The sequence below is a fragment of the Limulus polyphemus genome, unplaced genomic scaffold (genome assembly GCF_000517525.1).
Source record: "Limulus polyphemus unplaced genomic scaffold, Limulus_polyphemus-2.1.2 Scaffold1978, whole genome shotgun sequence".
In the NCBI taxonomy this organism is placed as follows: domain Eukaryota; kingdom Metazoa; phylum Arthropoda; class Merostomata; order Xiphosura; family Limulidae; genus Limulus; species Limulus polyphemus.
The window spans coordinates 1-21,387 of record NW_013667588.1 but is presented as its reverse complement, the minus strand read 5'-3'; the positions used below and the strand labels follow the sequence as shown (position 1 = coordinate 21,387).

Sequence of the window (21,387 nt, the reverse complement as noted above, 5' to 3'; positions counted from 1 at the left end):
GCTAACTAACAGAAGTTTCGATCAGGATATGTATTATGGAATAATGCTAAATCTCTCAATAACTAAGTCTGAGGAAGAAAGAAGCTTGATACAATGTAATTTACAAAATGAAAAATATTTAATAATTCACAAACAAAATGTGTATACTTGCTTTACTCACATGGAATGGTCACTTTTATTGGATCTTCATCTAGGCTGTTTATATCAAACCTTCATTACTTCACAAAAATCATTATACTTACACAAAATTACTAGTGCTAGTCACATGATTAGTTATTCTCAATCAAACAGAGGTTACAGCATAATCTCAATACATCCCCTGAACTACCATTAAACATACTGCTATTGATGTTCTTGCTGAATATGCAGTATAACGGCAAAAATCTCTTGGCAGAACAGGTATTATCTCCTACTAGATAGCAAAGGATCAACGGCAGCTAGAATAAAATAAACATAATAACTTTCTTAACCATGGACCGTGTGAAATCTGCACACATACAGACGAAAAGACAAATCCAAAATAAATACTATGACATTACAAGAAGTTAGAAGGATATAAATAGCTTTCTCTATTCCGACCTTACATACTTCAATGTTAAACTATGCATTTATTTCATCATAGAGATTTAATACTATATATTTTATATCTGACTTTCTTCAAATTATATGCTAACTCTTCTTATATTTATCCTTCTGTTTTTAAGAACTGGTCAAATTTAGTTTGTTCCCTATATAATCTTCCCACACTCACACACACTTTCAAGACTGACCTTTTGGCAGACTGTTTTTAGGAAGTTCAACCTGAAATGCTACAGTGAAATGAGCCAGGTGAACTAGACCAGATTAACTAGTGGTTATACATTTACATGAAAGGCATGGTATATGATGACAATTCTAAGTCGGCACATGGTAATATCACTAAGCATGCAAAACATTATCAGGTGTTTTGGGGTTAAGAGCTGAAAACACAATTGATGACGTAGGAAAGAGTGCTCATAGAAGCTTTTTGTAGCTTGTTTGTTACACATAATTGGGGCATTAACTATTAATTGTAATTATTATTATGAAATTTTGGCAGCTCCTCTGGTAGAAACTATTACATATAATAAAACGTTTTGGGCCGCCTAAACCCAAAAATATCAAAGTAACAACTGTAGAACTTCTGTCAGACCTATGTAATAGCAATTGTAATTAACTGATATAATGAGACATTTTAATTTTCTTTTCGTAAAATAATTTTATGGAACCATAGTAACATAAACTGATTTGTATCGTTTTTGTTGGAATACATCAATTATTGGAAAGAATGCTTCAGGCTGGTCAACATATGAAACACGTTAGGCTCATAAAACCTGAGAAATCAAGCTTAGAGTTTATCAAGTGAATGCTATAGCATCTTAAGTGAAGTAAAGCTCTATCTGAGGAATATTTTTACTGCCATCTTGGCTACCATATTTTGAACTTGAAACTCTCTGTTGGTCATGGCATAAGTTTGTTGTTAATGTTAGATCAATATGTTTCATATCACATTATCAAGTGTGGTTTACTTACTTAATTGTATTGAACTAGATATTATATTCTACAATTTGTTAGTAAAGTCTTTCCTCAATCATTACAATTATAATAATTTTGTCTATTTTAGGACATAACTGGTCTTTTTTATGAAATAACTGATCCTCTGGCTATGCTTAGTGTAATGGATTCCTCAGCCGTGAAAATTTCTGTTAAGCCACTGAAAACAAGGGTCTAGTTGGCTTGTAAGCTGTGATATTGGGAAACACAGTCTCTAAATGGTGGCCATTTTAAATCCAAGATGGCCACCACAGAGGCATCGACAAAAATCAAACTTTTGAATCTGTACTCTGTAAACCTTACAGCATTACTACTTTGTGAAACAGCACCCTGTCAATCAAGGGTGAAGTTTATCATTCATTTCCTCTGTAAGCAATCACCGCAGTGATTATGCAGAATCGTGCCATACATCTTTTACACTAATAGAAGCAAGGTAATTATGCAGAAATGCAATATGCAACTCCCTCTTAAATAAAACGTAACACTCAATACCTGTGTGAACAGGATCCTCATTAAGTAGTTCTTACTACTAATTTCTTGTAAAAAACAGAACCCTTGTGTTGTGATTGTTTTTATTATTAGGTGGAATATTCAATAAAAGCAATAATAGAATGTTCAGTTCACTTAAAGATAACATAAACGTTATATTTAGATAACATAAACGTTATATTTCTTCAACTTCAAATTACACGGTTAGCATAACCAACATTTTTCTATAGGCCTAACTACAAATAAACTTTGTCTAAACAGAAGAAAAACAGCTAATGTTTAATAGTACATGATAAATATTTAAATATGAGACAGTCCCTGATTTCAAAATGCAATAAAAATTTTGTTTTATTTGATAATTTATTGTATAAAGTTTTTGGCGTTAGTAAAGTCCTTTCATTCATGAATAATGCCCACTAACATGAACCTTTATGGTCTTTCTAAAGTTAAATAATACAAAGCTGTCGTTAACAGCTGTGTATGATCGAGCAAATGGTGATAGAGAATCAAAAGAGATTGATATCTCATCCATCTCAAAATCTTTCCTTTTCTAACCTCGGTGTTTAATAGTAAATAGTGAAAATACTACAAAAGGAGCTAATAGCATGCGAACTTTCTTGCCAGCAGGTGGGAGTTAGTCAAACTTGTAAAACATCCGAATTCTGAATACAATGCTGCCATAAAGCCCAAAGTTTCAGCCATGAAGTAGTGGAAATTTCATTGATGAATGGACCCTAAATGTAAAGGAAAAACTGATAGAAGAACAGCTAAATATGATCGAGACATAGCTTGGGTACTACTTGCTATGCAACTAGGTGAAACTTAAACGCCTTACAGATGAGTAAATATGGTATGGAAGCACGTAACCTCTGGCAATTGTTTCATTAATACGAGGTATGAGAATGAGTGTTATGCCATCATTAAAACCTACACAAATGTGGTGCTTGATCTGTAGTGCAGCTCTTATTTCCAAAAGATCTGACACTGTAAATAATCCAAACATTACATGATACACGTACCAGGGATAGAGCTGGACATTTTAATCGATTACGAATGAGTAGCAATCACATCGATTAATGCCCATAAAACTAATCAATTACTGTCACGAAAATAATCAAGTAATCGAAATTACTAACATTTTTGATTATTCCAGCAATCGGTTAATCGAAATTGCGATTAAGTTGATTTTCAAGGAAATAATCATGTAATGGAAATTAGTTTCTCCACTTATTGCTGTTTTATGTTATTCGGACAATCGATTAATCGAAATTATGGTTAAATCAACTAATAATCAATTGATAGAAATTAGGGTTTTCGGTTATTCCGAATGTTCGATTAATCGAAATATTGCTAACTGTTTGTTGTTAAGCACAAAGCTGTATAAAAGGCGAGTGGGGAAATCGTTATTCTACTAAGGCTATCTGCCACTGCCACCAACTTTGAACTGTTGACTAGAGGGAAGGCAACTAGCTGGTAGCACCCACCGTAAACTCTCTGGCTACTTCGAAATTAAATAAAATATAAATTTACTGTGTTTTTTTTCATCTTGCACTGTGTTACTTTTTTTATTTAAAATTGCGTAACTGTATTCTTTAATGTTTTAAAAGAAGGCGCGAATCTAGTGGAGAGGTCCAAGGGGGCGAACCCCATACATTTATTTTTCAGAAACTATTTACTATTATTTAATGTTGTATAAACAGGCACGTATTTAGGGGCGTGGTTCAAGGGGTGAAACCCCATCCTTTCCATCTATTGTATTATTATTATTTCTAGACACCAATAGCTATATAATAATGCTGTATAAGTAGGCGCGGATTTAGGGGAGTGGTCCAAGGGAATCAAAACCCCTTCCATCTATTTTCAAAAAATAATAACTCTATCATTTAGTGTTGTATAAGTAAGTACAAATCTAGGGGTCCAAACCCCCTCCATTTTCTTCCTAAATTAATCAAAAACATCCAGTAGTATATTTATTTGTTTTTATTTGACTGGTCTATTAATTACCATAAAAATCTGCTTTTTAAAAAGTTTTTCTGAAGTCATCACAGCTGGAGCCCACAGCAACGCGGTTATAGCCTCAATCAATAACTGATTATTTCTAAACGGATACAACAATATGAACGTCAATTAAAGGTGTCGTAGTAAATTTTCGCGCCTTGGCTTTTTCCAGCCATTCTAACAATGCATATGTGTGTGCACTATTCAGCGGTTCTCAAAATTTTAATTTAAAGTTTTTCGCGGCCCCCAAACCTATCGATGTTTTTGTTTTGAAAACAATATTCTGTGCACATGAAAAGCTGTATTCCAAAAAGTAAATGCTTTAATTCACATAAACTTAATTTTTTAAAAAGAAATATTTCTATTCTTTGTTTGTTTGTAATTAAGCACAAAGCTACACAATGCTCTACCCACAACGGACATCGAAACCCGGATTCTAGCATTGTAAGCCCACAGACATACCGCTGTGCCACTGGGGGACATTTTTTATTCTGAAAATAATATTTTCTTAAATATATATATTTGCGAAATTTCGGTCATGACTCGCGGAAATCTTGGAGTTCGGGGCCCCAGTTTGAGAAACGTTGCTCCAGACTTTAGAAATTTGTTTCATCAAAATTAGTATTGTTTTTTCTGAACTTGTATTGCATACAGATTGGACTGATACATTTTGGCAATAAAGTTACGAAAAAAAACAACTTTTGCTCTCCAAATAGTAATAATAAATCTTTTTTATTTCAACCAACATTCCAAAATTGCAGCTTCAACAGGACTGGTAGTACAAGAACTATTTATAGTTATTATTGCTTAGGATACCTGCAGTTTGTATAGCGTATATTTGTTGTAAAAACAATTTTTCATTGTTTGAAAGTTATAACAGTCGTGAAAATGTACTGTATAACGCTGTATAAGTAGCCGCGGATTTAGAGGAGTGGTCCAAGGGAATCAAAACCCCCTTCCATCTATTTTCAGAAAACAAAAATGAAAACAGACATTTTGTTTACGTTCACTAAAATATACTAGATGTACTTCCGCAGAGTCCCCTAAAGTGTTCTGTTTCAAGAGTAAATAAAACCAAAATAAAATATTTTTATTTCAAGTTCATATGTTATGCTGTGTTGTAGCCTACAGAGTGCATAATTCTTCTCGTGAATCATGGAACGCGCATGCTTTACTGACGTCACGGCAATACAAATTGCAACGTTAAGCTTCCCTTATGTGACATGATATTAGTGTCTACTGACTAAGTTACTGACAGACAATACACTACTGTACAGTAGTGCGAGTGGTTAAAACAAGTGATCCTTCGAGGCAGCCTCCGGCCCTCTTTCGGGAAAAAATATGAAATATAATTATGACTAATTAACTTTAACTATAAAATCTGAAAAGTTTGTCCTTAACTGTTTTTAATTTTCATATCAAAAACATTACTAGAAATAAAGATATAAGCTTTGAAATCGTTGGATGATAACCCATCTGAGTTACTCATATTGAACTTGTAGATTTCCCCCTTAAAATATGCAGGATCGCCTCTGTTTTGAGCAACTGTTTTTCAAAACATGGATATCTATAAACGTTTAACAAGTACTCCATCTAGCAAACTTTGTTATTTATTTTACTTTTTTATGAACATCACTATTATTCCTCGAATATCACGTATTGGTTTTTGCACGTTCCGAAAAATAATTTTATTTTCAACAATGATTGAAGTATTCAACTAAATTACACATGATGTATGACATTAGCCGAAATTATTCCTTTTTAAAACTATTTTATTGGTTATTAACATAATGTAATAATTTGTTCTTTGCAAATGTCACGAAGTAATATGTTTATCTTCATCAACAAAAATTCAGTAGTCTTAGTAGTAGTAATCTTGTGAGAATTTGAAGGGAGAAATCTGCGAAATGTTGTTAATCGTATTATTTTCAGATTCTTACAGGTTTTGTACTACATTTCATGTATGATATATTTTCATGTACAACAATTTAGGATGAAGAAGTTAACTTACTCCAAAACTACTATACCCGAATACAAGATTTCCTTTACCTTTTTATATATTTTCGCCACAAATTGTTAAAGCAATTTATATATTAATTCTAAGCATTTAAATAATTTTAAGCTACAAATATTTCAAAATCGATATTTTGTCATATTCTTAAATTTATTTAGTATAATTCATGAAAAATTTTAATATTTTTATTTCTGCACAGCTGCAAAGAGTTTTGGCTATAAACAAAACAACCTATTTGTCGATTTTTTTTAGAATTTTTCTGCACATCCCAAACAATAACTTTGCTTTCACTAAAAACTTATCATCTTCTGAGAATATATCCATTTCTTGATTTTAGAGTTTTCTGTTAGTTTTTGTATCGTTCTTCTTGAAACCTTGCTATGGTGCCACATGAAGTGATTTAATCATTTAGTAATAAAACACAGCTTTGAAAATAGCTATATAGAAAGGTTAAATATGATTAGACAAAGCAAGAATTAGACTATTACTTATTAACAGAGTAAATATTTTGATATAAGACGTGTTTTTACAGTTTCTGTAAACTTTCAGTTCCTTTCGTTGTGAATTGTGAAAGTATTTGTGTATTAAATTATACCTGAAAGTGTTAGATGCAGAAATTTTCTTTAAAAACTTAAATTAGAAGATATCAGATAACTTGAGATGAGACAAATAAACTTATACAGTTTAGAGACGGGTTGAATGGATAAAAAAGAAAACTGTTAAAAAGTTATCACTGTAACAAATACATTTTGTTTGAAAAAGGTTTATTTCACAATAGGCATAGTTTACGACACAGAAATATATATACATACAGTTAGAAGCAAAGAAGTCACATGACTGATGGTTGCTTAAGGCTTGATAAAGGTATCTTGTTGATGTTTGAAATTTTTTTTAAATTTACGGTATGTTTTATTTAGGTGCAATGTTTTTAAGCACGAGTATTTTTAGTATGTCCACCAAAGAAATAAAATTGTGATCAAATCAGATAAGTTTACTGTTTATTGAATATTGTAGGCGATTGCAAAATATTGTAAAAAGAAATAATAAAAAAAATGCAGAAATTAAGTTTTTTGTTGGGATAGCAATGCCAAAAAAGTACAGAAACGAGGTAGGGATTAATACAGAAAACCATTGAAAAATCCCAACATAAGTAGCGTGTAAATATCGAATCAGCCTTACAAGATTATTGTTATCAGCCAATGTAAGACTGTATAGCACTATTCAGCTTAAAAGCTTTTATCCAAACCTAAATTCATGAAACTGACAAAAATTCAACATTTAGTTGTAGATATATATTATTCTTGGAAAGATTTGGCTACTTATGTAGTGATTTTTGTATGGTTTTGGGTATTCAGCCCTACCTTGTTTCTGTACTTTTTGACATTGCCATCCTTACATCATACTTAATTTTTGGTATTTTTTATTACTAATTTCCTCCTTTTTTAAACAATTTCATTGAAGTAGGTTGATAAGTGAACATTTGATTTATTTTTATAATTCAATAGTAATATATATTGTCAATATCATATCAGTTTTGTCAATTTATTCATTGCACTTGTAGAATGACCTCAGATACTGACAGTAATATTATACCATACAAATAGCCTAACGTGGCTTTTTTTAAACTAATCTTCTGTAAAATCAGATAAAGTGATACTTAAATAGTGAAAACGTGTTTTACTCCCAAGATAGCCCCACAGTGGCACAGCGGTATGTCTGCGGACTTATAACGCTAGAAACCGGGTTTCGATACTCATGGTGGGCAGATCATAGATAGCAAATTGTGTAGCTTTGGCTTAATTACAAACAAACTCTCAACATAAGGGTAATGATGTTTTTATTTAAAACATGTTACGATTACAGTTATAAATAACTGAGTAGCCAGTTAGACAATTTACTTATATACGTTGTTTGAATAAGACAGACATTAAAACGATATTCAATAAAAATTTGGGTCGTCACTAAGTGCATTAGTACTTAGTATGTAGCCGAGAAAAAAAAAATGGCTGCCGCATCCAATCTATTAGTCTACGATGCTTACAAATAACTGCCAAAGTTAAGTTACAGCCTTACTTGAGTGTTTCACAGCTTATGAGACTCCCCAATATCATTGAAGAGTGTTGTATAATCGAACCTTGGATTTTAGCTTTGTAAGTGTGTAGACATACAGCTGTCTCACAGGGAGGGGTCAGTCAGTGTGGGATTACTGCATATTTAAAAACCAAACAATGACGTTCGCTTGGCGGCACTTAGTGGACATAGCGATTCATCCGCCAAGTAGAAAATTGTCTATAAAACTTCTGGGAAGATATGTTTTTCGCAAATGCTCATATGGTGAACTTCAGAAGAGTTCTATCATATGAAATTAAGAGTTATTTGAAAATTACTTAGAAAACCGAAAAATAAATCAATATAAAGGTAATTAGGAGAATCAACACCATGTTAGAATAATGTAACTGTCGAAAAAGTTAAGATGTTAGCCCATACATTTTTTGCTTTTACTTGTACGTATTGTAAGAGGAGTAGTGTACGAATCGATTAATGCCACTAATCGCCCAGCTCTAACCAGGGCACACCAATAATATCTCATAATACAGCCAACTTGCGAAGGCAGTTTTACACAAATGTAAAATGATAATATAAATGCAGTATTTTCTGTATGACTCAGATAAAGAACCGTCTACAGGTTCCCTACGGGTCTACAATATCCCTGGATATTGCTCGGTCCTCCCTAAAACTGACTATGGTAATCATTACATCATAGTAAACTGATAGATAACTTTTCCAAATGGGCTGAATCATACTCACTGACCGATACATTAGCTCAAACAGTCGACATATTAGCCGAACAGTGGATAGCTTACTTTGTAGCACCAAAGAAATCCATGTTGATCAAGGAACAAACTTTAGCAGTCAGCTATTTACTGAGTTATATAAGGTACTTGATGTAGTGAACACTCACACTTCACCTTATCATTCTCATTCTGATGGTTTGGCTGAATAGGTTATCCAAATTATGAAACATATTCATGTAAGGTTTACGAGCCCAAATTGAACTTACTATGAAGATTACCAGCTGTAATGTAATGATATGATTACAGTTAACAAAGCAACAGTCTACTAGTTGTTTTCCAAACATGTTTTGTGTGTGTGTGTGGATACAACATGTTTGGAAAACACTCTTATGTGATCTCGTGTACCGTCTCCTATCAGCTGCAGAACTGCTAGAATGCGCATAACTTGGAGTTGTTGCAATTCATGTTAATTGATGTGCACGAATTCCCACATAAACAAACAGGAAAACGAGCCAAAATAAAATAAAATACTTTTTTGATAAAATGGTGGAAGAACATTAGTTTCAACAAATAAACAGAGTGTGGCTCTGGTATACTTCAGCAGCATGTGAGCTACTCAGGTTCGGTTGAAATGGACCTTATTTTGTCAGACTACAACTTTCTGCAATCGCGTGGTGCCAGAAAGTCCATTGAATATGCCGATAAGCTATTACTGGTGAAGCTCTACAGCCCTAGCTTGACTAGGTGGTAGAGAGTGAACAAATCGAAGCCATAAACAATTATGAGAGCACCATTGAGTATTATTCTTATCAAACAGAAGATGAAGAATCAGAAAGCAAACTCCAACCTTCCTGGCTGTTTATGAAGAATCACGTGCCCACAAAAGTAACATGTTTAAACACAACTGTAATGGTGATGTTGGCTCCCTAGTCATTATGACTGTGAATGAGAGTCGAACTCTCTCTCTAAATAAAGTTAAAATGGTGGTTTATTCGGTAAGTTAACTGCTGAAAATACATTGCAAACCTGACTTTCGGAACTAACTAGTAAAAAACATAAATTTCTGCAGTATATATGAGTGTTTTATATGCATATTCATACATATATTTAATTTCTGCATCATATATCTATGTTTTATGTGTGTATTGATCCATATATTGAATTTCATTACGTCAAAACAGTCAGAATGGTTCATATTAGTAGATATAATGTCTAAAACATCAGCAGTTTGTATGACTGGAGATAATCACAAATATTTCAAAATATCTAAAAGCTTGAAGAAGTTGTGACCTTTACGAGCTATCAGATGGAACCTTACTGTTGAATAAAAAATACTTTTTGTTTTATTCCCTCCATTTTGATTTTGGAAACAGGGCATGAAGATTTCTAGAGTATCTGGAAAGGCAGTTAGCACGTTGAAGACAGTTTCAAGCATACCTAAAACTGCATATATACTAATGAACGTGTATTCATAAAGTTTTATTTTATTTTGATTTTTCGAGATGAGATAAACTTATCTTGAAGCGTATGCAAATTCTATTCCATGGAGAACTTTTAGTTCCAATTTTCACAAGAGAAGCTTTAAATAACATGCTCTGAAGTAAATGACAAGGCTGCATTATGATGTTTAGTCTTAACTATACAATGAAAATCGAGCTGAAGCCAGAGTAAAGTTTGTATAGTGGTGTTTTAACTTTCCTAAGCAGTGAAGAAGGCTAGATAGAGAAAGAGAAAAATATGGCGTGGTGTTCATAACTTCTATTGTGAAATAATTGTGATTGCTACTGGGGGGAAGTACAGAGTGGCAGTAATTATTTATTGCTTTTCTTCTAAAACAAGTTATAGCTTGGTGAATTGTTTGCTCTTTATTTTGTGTTAGCAGTGTTGGGTAAATATACCCGCATTGTGGCGAACAGTTCGATATCTTAAGTTTGGCAATAAAAGCGCTTAACACTGCCACTGTTAGTCTACTATGTTTAACCTTGCTACTAAGCAAAATCCGTGTTTGTATATAGTACACATACACAAGTAGGTATACTTTTGTATGGTAAAAATTCACAAGATCACATTAGTTGAAAAACGTTTAATTCAAGTTAAACACTTATTTCCGAGAGAAAGAAACTTCAGTATTGGAGAAATGAAATTCTAGATAAATATAGTTTTAGGAATATTGAGAAACTCTGATATTTGTGTGGATGTCTTATTTTACCTGTATAGTTTAAAGTCAACTCGGAATAACAGACTTTGTATATTGCAGTTTACAGCAAAAAAAAAAAAAAAAAGCAGGCAAAATTAGCTGCTGTTTTATATTTCTTTAGTTAGTCCCCCAATGCCACAGCGGTATGTCTGCAGACTTACATCGCTAGAAACCGAGTTTCGATACCCGTGGTGGACAGTGCACAGACAGCCCATTGTGTACCTTTGTGCTTAACTACAAACAAACAAATCGTTAGTTAGAGTTTAAAAACATATTTTGTCTCATTTTGTGCAACAAAATGTGTAGAGTTTACCCTAGTTCAAACCTCTGACTTTCCCTTTATGTTCCACATTTATAGATGTCACTGCCGCGCCCTACAGGCAATGCATCAGTGTAAATGATACTGTATTCCCCATACAGTTTCTACAGTTAGGCTTTTCCTGCAGTGATGCAACTGTGGTCTCTTTGCAACAGTTCCATAATCATCGTATGTTTTGTTACTGATTTCTTATTTCATTCTGTTGAGTGATGTCTTCACGATATATAAAAACTAGGTAATTCACCTGCAAAAAACAGCACTCAACTGCCTGCATACATCCAAGTAGTGTAGTTTTATTCTAAGAAATGTGTGGAATGTCACTACAATAGCTGCTGCATAATATACTTTACAGTATATATATGTAATAAGATTGAAATCTGTAAATTTGCATTGATAGCCTGGGAAACTTCAAGGTGTAATTGGAACGTAGATTTAATCAATTATCACCTCAATTTGACACCTGAATTGTTGATCTGTCTCAAGATAGGTTGACCAGTGATCACATCATTGCTTTCCAAATACTGGACTTAGCACAGATTACCTGTTACAAAATTCACTCTCATTCTGAGTTTTGTATAGGTTAAACGTATGAGACTTCTAGTTTACTCTCCTTTCGAAACCTCAGGCTTAAATGCGCTCTTTTCTGTTATTGTGAAAGATATATTAGATCTTAGTGTGAACTCTACCTCGAGTTCTAGGATTTCTTGAAGACTACGTTTACGATTAAGTTTTTAGACACAGATGCTCCTACACTTCCGATACCAATATGCATGGGCTATCCTCTCCTGTCGTCAAGATCATTACATATTTAGTTGGATGAGGTTGAGAATGAGAAGTTGAAGAAGACAAGTGGTAGCTCGACTCTTGACCTCCCTGGTCAATCTAGAGCTGTTTCAGAGTCTATGTCTATGTCTTTGGCACCTGAATAACATGATGTTGAGTCTGCGAACCCCATTACATTATGGCTGCTGTCTCTTCTCCAAAACATTGTCTTCAGTGACAACCACTACCGCCTTGACACCATCGAAGTCCCTAGTTGGATGGCTATGGTTTCAGGAGCTACCAGCAGAGCCCCCGACCATCATCTCGAAGGAGTAACATTCGAAAGCAGAGATACACTGACACCACTACTGCCAGGTACAAACAATGAAGTCGCGACAGCGTGGAAATTTACTCTCTGGGTGGAAGATCAGCGACTGGAAAGAAAGTGAGATCAGAAGAAGAACCTCGCCAAACCTGGAGTGCATTAACTAATTTGTAAAACGTAGCCTGGGCCTCAAAAATAATCACAGAAAAAAAAAAGAAGAAGTCTTTGGCAGCCTTGGAGGATTTTCTCAGTCTCAAGTATACCTGTTGGATTTGTTTGTTTGTAGTTAAACACAAAGCTACACTGTGGGCTACCTATGCTCTGCCCACCACGTGTATCGAAACCCGGTTTCTATTGTTATAAGTTCGCAGATATGCCGCTGTGTTACTGGGAGGGACTATATTTTCTGAATTTGCCTTTAATTCTGTCTTGCGTACTTAATGATTTTTCTACGTGTGTATTTTGTATAATAACCTGCATTTTATGTTCAAAGTTTTCTATTTGTAATTAAGTTGTCTAAAGAGTTTTATCCTGTTCCGTAGTAATTTCATACTTAGTTTTATTTCAAGATCTGTCATTTGTATTTCACATTATAATTAAAAGGTTTGCCGTTTTGTTACACGTTGAAAAATTATTTGAACTGTGTTTTTACAGCGTTTTTATATGTATCGTTTATTTGTTTGAAAGGCTTTCATCTTTACTTCTACTTCAATGCATGGTCTTATTTTTATGGTGATTGTAGTACAATTAATTTGTAATTTTGTGTTGCTTTTATTCCATAATTTATTGTGTTATTATTTTCTCTTTTTGCACGATCGGTGTTTTCCTTTATTAAAAGTTTCATTTCGTTGTATGTATTTTTACCACTTTTTGTTCTGACCTCCCCATTTCATGTTTATTTTTATTAACGTGTTACTGTATTTTAAAGGGTTTAACTTGTTTCGCTTTATTCATCATTTCGTATCTGTAGATTTTGTAAGTAATCAAGATTCTTACTTTATATCGTTTAATATTTCATCTTAAAGGTTTTCATTTGCTTATGAGTTTTGTACTATATTTCACGTAGATTAAAAATTTAATTTGAGTGTACTTTTGACTTTAAAGTTTTTTTTAGTTTATTTGGTTATATATTATTTGTTTAGGTAGTTGCATGTGTTACTTTTAGTTTATTTTGATATATGCTATTTGTTTAGGTAGTTGCATATGTTACTTTTAGTTTATTTGGATATATATTATTTGTTTAGGTAGTTCTATGTGTTACTTGAGGACTTTCGTGATGCATCTGGAGTTTTGTTTAGGGCTCGTTTTGGTTTACTCGTTACCATGTTATGCTGCTGTATTAAAAATTAAATTGTTTTTTGTAAAAAAAAAGAAAAAAAAGAAGACACTTCACCAACTCGATCTAGTTCATACCATAATAAAGTGCAAAAGGTCCGTCGGCACTGGAGACGTAAGTGATAGTGTGTTTGCCATTGTTATACATTCTCAGCGTCCAGTCTAAACGGGATTTGTAATTTTCATGAGAGTTATTCAGATCGCGACTTTTTAATTTAGTGTTAAATATAAACTAATGTCGACTTCAGAATCAAGCCTACGACAAGGGGGTCTAGGTTTTAGTATGCAAATACCACGTGTTACTCTCCTATAGTATTTGTTTCCTATTTACAAAATTCTTAAATTATTCAAAGTTGCAAAATTCTAAATCCGGGCCCCTCGATCAGTCAGCGGTAAGGCTGAGGGCTTATAACGATAAAAGCTGGTTTTTGATATTCTAAATGGGTATAGCAGAAATAGCCCATGCTGTAGCTTTGTGCTAAAGAAGAAACAAAGATTAATCCAGTGCACAAAATTTAGCCTAAGTCGTTACATTTTCTTGTTTAAATGGTTAATAAACTTATCTGCTGTTTCTCGGAATAGTTGCATTGTCTCCTAGTTGACCTTGTGTTTGGAACACCTTGCGACAGTCAGGTGGAGCAGTGCTAAATCCGCATTTCGGTTCCCTTTTTGTTATTGGTGAGCTGCAAAGAGAATGTGTATTGTGACATGTGAGTGAAGTCTTGACAGTATCAGATTAGCTTTGACTTTTAAGAGATTCACTTCTGCTATGGTAGTCCCTTTCTTCTTTCACTTTATGTCTGTGCCTGCTGCTCTTGCACATCTTTTTTAAATTCATTTTACTCGGAAGTTAAGTTTGTTTTACTTTATCTTTCCATTAGAATATAGTTTATTTTATTCCTTCATCATCTTCACACCGTAATAGTCGCATCTGTCATGATCAGCTGCTCTTACATTTTATTTTGTTTTACATAAAGTATTTTCCTTACTTCAGACTTAAACAACGTATATTTTATCTTTCATTCCATCTGCAACAAATCGCCAGACCCCTCATTCTGCGTATGAGAACCACAAATCTTCTTTTTGCAGAGACTGAGTGACTGTGAGCTAGGTGTATCATTGAATTACTAAAGCGGCACGTACAGCAATTATCCTAAGAAATTCTAACACCTAACTCTTGTAAAAAATACTGGTAGTTAAATGATAATTTAGTAATCTCATATTCGTCTCTAATGTAAATAGTATCCCAGAACGTAAACCAGAAATATTAACTCATAATTTATGGAAATAGTACCTCTATTAATTGAACTAGGAAAGGTAAAACTGATTTGTTTGAACATAACTCAAGTAATGGAAAAAAAAAAAGAAACGTAACACCTGCTATTTGTTTGAACAGCACCCCACTAATTGAGTAAAGAAACCTAACACCTCTTCGTATTGATTAAACTACTAACTGCATATTTTTAATTGCCTGAGAATTACTTTAAGATTTCTAACAATTACACTTTATTCAAATAATACTGTAAATAATAAAAACTTAGAAAACACCAAGATGTATTGCTTGTGTAAACAAAGTACTTTAACCTGGAAAACTGAAGTATGTAATTTGTTTGAACAGTAATCTAGTAATTAAATTGAGAAACTCGGCATGTTTCTATGTGACCGTACTCAAGAAACTAAACTGTAAAACCAAACTGTGTCATGTTGTTACGTATTAGAATTTCAAATATCCTAAAATTGCGTTAACTGATTATTCAAATTTAGTAGTTAAATTGTACTTTGGATTTAGTAGTTAAGTAAAAGCCGATATATAGTCAGTTTATGATATTTGCCAACAAGCTTGATACACACAGTTTTCTTTTTTGAAACAGAAATACGTTTTAATATACACACAATAACACAATACATTAAAACAGTTATTACAAATAGTTATTACAAACAATGATTTATAAACAAAAGTTTCACAAACTTACAAGCAATATAAAGTCTTCTTTCTTGTCTGGAACTTCCTTGATATTGTTACGACAGCGGAAGTCACGTGACGCTAGTAACACGTCATGATATTCTCGAAGGTTCGTGAATGCTCGAATGTTTGCTAAATGTGCGGTATTCTTGTATATAAGTGTGCCAGACAATGAATCGATATAGAATTGCAGACAGACAGAGACGGACAATTGAGTCAAGCGCGGTAGTAAGTAAGTGCGTGAATCGTTCGTTGTAAATTATAGCGTGTGTTTAAGTTAAATTGATTGTGGAAATTAAGTGTATTGCAAAGTTGTATTGAGAAAGAATAAACTAGTTTTACTTAAGAAAGGACTTGCATCGCTAAAGTTTTTCGGAAGGAATCTTTACGGGAAATTAACAAACGACCAGAGACGTAACAATATCTTGTCGAGGATTCACGATGAGCGAGTTGATTACCAGTTGACGGAGATATATTACACTTAACGGGAAGCTAGCTAGCTTTGTCCTTCACTGATCACACGCCGATTTTTCCACCGGTGACGTTAGGTAATATTATCGTAAAAATACTAATGTCCGATGAGAATCCACTGAAGTTAAATGAGTTGTAATGTTCCTGGTCAAATATCTCAAGTTTTCTGATTGGTAAGCGATATAATAATCACAGCTATAGCTTCCGTAGTTTTATAGCACCCTGATTATAGCGAACTAATAATAGGTACTCTCTTTGGCACGTCACGTTGGTTATATTTATAGCCGAGGGAAGGTTTTCTAGAAAATTCAGATTACATAACAATACAGTTTAAGTGTTTATGTAAACATATATATTGTTGATTCTTACTCTGGAGAATTTTCTACAGCTTTGGAGAATAGGCGGGAGTTTCGTAATACATACTTAATAGTATAAGCCATTTATGTTTCTAAATATAAATGTAATCTAAACAACCGTTGATATTCAAATAAATATATAATAAATTCGTTACAATATTTAAAAAGACACCTTTAAGAGGGAACCAAATAACTGAAGTTGATTTCTTGTGGACACAAGTACCTTAAAAATTATCTCAGGAATTCTAAAATACAAAGTAATTAAATTACCAATTCTAAGGTTTTTTATCACAGTAATCTAATCAAGACATCTAAAGCATCTCCTCTGTGCACATTATTATTTCAGTGATTTAAAGAGGGATGCTAACCCATGTCTTCTCTATTTACAGTACCCTGTATTTTAGCAGAGAAAGACTTTTGAGATGCATGTTTTTATTAACTAATTTGTTAAACAACACTACTGATAGAACACATTATTATATAATCTATAAAGGTGATTTAATGACATTTTATAGAACTGTGTAAAGAAAAATAAAAATTGTGTTAATGGAATGTATAGATCTTTCTTAGTACTGGAGATTTGTGTATGTAGTGTGATAAATTCAGGAACGTAGTAGAGAGATGAACTATTTAAAAGAACACATTTGCATGTCAGCATGAATATTTTATCTTGATTTGTTAAACATGCACCAAAATGCTTAAAAATAGTTTCTCAATAAAAGAAAATAAGTGATATCATTTAAGAGTATATAGCAGTAGTTGCCAACTTTCTAAACTAAGCTAGCACTAAGTATGTTTCTGTTGTTTTGCTTTTTTAAGAACACTTAGGTGCCCCAGTATATTTAAAGAGTGACGGTTTTCACAGCCCGTGTTCTAGCTACGTCTTTACTTTCATTTGACAAGTTTTCATACGCTTAATCTAATTATGTATTGAATTAATTTTCTTGAATAGGATCTGGATTGAAAACATTATTTCTCTACTATTGTATGTACCAAATTCTGGTTTTCAAAAGATCGTCCTATTTCCATCAAGTATATAAGCTGGCTACTTCCCAAATAAAGCAGATAGTCTGCTGACATTGCATCTTACTCAGCTTTTCTATCTCAGGATTGAAAAGTTAGGGTATTTAGAAACGTTGTAAGAGGAGTAGAAGTAAGCTCATTTTGCTTTAGAGATTATTTTACTAAATAGATCTGTTAATTTCAAGAAACTCATCAAATGAGTTTCGGTTAAAACATAGTGGCTTAAAATACACTTGTTTCTGTGAAAAATTATTGATGTTACTAACTTATTTATTACAAAGAACAATACAAACAACGATGGTGTAATCGTTTAAATCCCTACCTTAAATTTAATGACAATTAGCAACTTTTCTGTCCATACTTATCGCTTAATAAAAAACAAAAAGTAAACATTTCTGCTTATCAGACTTGTATGAATCTCAGAAGACAGTGAAAACACATGCTTTACTAAGATGAGTGATACAATTTTACAGACTTGATTATCAAACTTGAGTTAACGGCCAAAAATCAAAATCACTTTAACAGTCAAAATGCAGTCTTGGTTTAGTGTTTGAAGGTTTGCTTTACTATTTTGTATCCAGACTTGCCTTAATTATCCGAGTTTCTTTCACGTGCATTCATTTTTTAACACAACATCTAATTCACATTTACAATAATTTAAGATTTAAGTATAATACTCTATTTTCAGCCGCGAATTAGAAACACAAGTGGAGCAATTGACTCAACGTGTTAGAGATGCTGAAACGCGTGTACATACTGATGTCAAGGAGATGAAAAACAAAATGCAAATCGAGATTACCGAGGTTGGAATGTTGCTGGATGAAGCGATGAAACATAATGAAGAGCAGCAGAAAGTAATCAAGAAGCAAGCCAAACGATTAGCAGTAAGAAATTCACTTATCTTTTTCTACTGATTTATCCATTTATATATATATATATTACTAATAACTAATTCTTATATTTGTATATTTATTTTTCAACTAGGAGCTTGAATCACATTATGATGAAGTTCATCGCCATCTACAGGAAGATAACGAACTTTTAGCTTCTTCTCAGCGCAAGTGTCAGGCCCTGCAAGTAGAAGTTCATAATTTGAAGCGTGGCATGGATTACGTAAGTTTTTAATCAGTGTTCTCTTACAGTTCCTTGAAATGAAACTCAAAGTTGGTATTTTTAGGTGAAACTGATTTCCTCCAAGAGTGCACTACATGACAAAACAATAGGTAGTAGAAGTAACAGTAACTTATCCTTCTTGGCCAACGTATTTTGTGGATTTCTTTTTTTTATAGCAAAACCACATACGGCTATCTGCTGTGTCCAACGAGGGGAATCAAACCCCTGATTTTAGCGTTACAAATCCGAAGACTTACCGCTGTCCCACTGGTGGAACGTTATGGGGAAACTGCAAAAACCTGCACATATAACAACTTTTAATTCTATATTAATAGAAGGAGGTAGAAAAGACGTGGTATTCTTATATGCTACAATGCTCCTAATTTACTGAAAATATAATTTAATTTTAACAAAAAATGAAAAGTAAAAGTACTGAAGTTTAAAAACACGAAAATGACATTGTTAAAATATTTTTCAAAAAATTTTATTTATTAATGGGATACGTGATACTTTATTAAAAACACCAATTTTGCTTTATTTATCTCTCTAGCATGCCACTGTTAAGTCCCCTAGCAAATACCCGTGATTATCAGCTACTCTACCGTGTCATCTGGAGTTTATGAGCTGTTTGCGTGAGTTTCAGCTTATGTAGTAAGTTTCTCTGTTTATCTAGAAAATAAAGGAAATAAATACTACTTTTAAGTAAGTTTCGATAGTAAAATAAATGCTCGATTAAAGCTTGGAAATATTGTGCTTAACCTAAGATGTATAGCGAAATCCCTCCTCCTAGTACACTATCATTACATGGACATTAGTAGGTTACACTAATGTTTATTCACCAAATTATTTTACTAGATGCAATATTTTAGATGTATTTGTTTTTTTACCATTCTACTCATTTGGTTGCTAAATTCATAATAAAGTAAAAGCTAGAAATTTGTTCTACATAGTTATAAATTATTTTCTAATTTTTGGGAGTATATCACTCGGAGTAAAGGTAATATTGCGAAAAGCAGTAAGATTAAAAATTCAGCACATTTTGATCATTATTTGTATTGTAAATAGTCGTTTAAGGTCATATGTTCAAAATAATCAAATCTACACTTCAACATTAGAATTGAATTTTTATGAAAACGAAAACTTCAGAGTGAAGTGGTATTTTCATATTTCCTGTATATCTTTTTACCATTGCAGCACAGTACAGAGGTGGCACAAGACAAGTTGTGTATAAATGTATAGGTGGTGGGAGAACTATAGAACCTACAATTTTGCTAGCTGGTGCAGATGAAAACCTGCAGAACATAGTTATGAAAATATGATCATAGGTGACGCTAGAATGTAGCCTATACCGTATTTGATTATCACTTGACATCATTGGGAATTAGAGTTTAAATATGATTTGTCAGATCTCAACTAATCGATCAGTACGATCATTGCTACTATTCAATGTTAACACATGATCAAACAATCATTCATCATTATGTGATGCTCGTCACTGAAGATATGCTTTATACTGCTGTCTATCATGTCCTACTTCGCCTGAAGTCTGGTTTTGAAATGAACGAAGGGTATATAGAACACTTGATGAGGCTTGCATTGGCAGTAACGTGTTCTTAATTTGAAATAGTAAAAGTTATTGTATTTCACGGTCATCTTGTGTTCCGTATATGTTTCCATACTCCATTACAACTGGAAAATCTGTAGGTTGCATATATCTCTCTCTCGCTGCCTATACGTTTATACCCTTACTTATTGTGTATTAACCTTATATTTCATGGATATTGCTTAAGTGATAACTGTCAATAGAAGAGGTACATTTCTTTAACGTATTAACTTCTCTAAAATGAGTTTATTTAAAAAAAATTTTGAATGTGGTTTTGATCTGTAGAAACGCTTCTACCCCCCCCCCCACACACACACACTTTGTTTTTTGTTAAAACAGTATAAATGAAATGATGTTTCTTAAGTATTAAATTACTTTTCTACAACTAAGTGTGAAATTTTCATTATTGAGATGCGAATTACATTAGCTGAGTATAAATGCTTTTTCTTTTCAGACTTTCAATCAAGGTGAAACTCAAGTTATTCAGTAATGCCTCCAGTGATATTTATAACCATGCAGCCTAACATTATTGATGTCACTTATCTCACATGAAGAGTCGACATAAATTAGTTTTTAGAATTGCGTCTGGCTTTTCCTTTGTGGGGATGAGTTTTCTGCTGGCTTCCGCTAAAATGTCACGCACCTCAAAGATTTTAGCTCAATTAATTTTCGATTTTCTGGGACTTCCACGATACTGACGTTTTGAAAAATGCCTGTTGTAGTTCTGTGCCAAAGACAAATAAAAGCTCGAAACTATAAACGAGTGGTGTCGATACTTTTGGGTAATAAATTATATTTTTAAAACAAACAGTATGAAGTCAACTAAAATACAAAATAATTAAATGCCAAAACTAGGAGAAATGGGAAAGCAGGGTTCTCATATTGCTGGATTCACTATGTTGCGTCAGCGAGTCACATGACTACTGTGACGCCACGTTTCTAGAACTATCCTGTACTTTGGCGAATGCTCTAGTATTTACTAGATATAGGGTAGTCGGGTATATAAAAGAGGGTGACAACATGACAAGGTAATGTGTGTGTGAAGATAGTGA

At 33.1% G+C, this 21,387-nt stretch overlaps 1 protein-coding gene across 2 annotated transcripts in view; it reads left to right on the top strand.

Moving 5' to 3' along the window:
* The window catches only part of LOC106465543, a 40,988-nt gene extending 19,897 nt beyond the window's left edge, over positions 1-21,091 (top strand). The window contains exons 2-5 of one of the 2 annotated variants that reach the window (XR_001291208.2): positions 18,308-18,503; positions 18,604-18,732; positions 19,283-19,383; positions 20,790-21,091. Coding sequence is in view for 1 of the 2 variants with exons in the window: in XM_013925768.2 (XP_013781222.1) it covers positions 18,308-18,503; positions 18,604-18,732; positions 19,283-19,318 (361 nt within the window). In the remaining variant the exon portion in view is untranslated. The remainder of the gene's footprint in view (positions 1-18,307; positions 18,504-18,603; positions 18,733-19,282; positions 19,384-20,789) is intronic. The other variant, XM_013925768.2, reaches the window with a different exon arrangement.
* Positions 21,092-21,387: the final 296 nt, after the last annotated feature.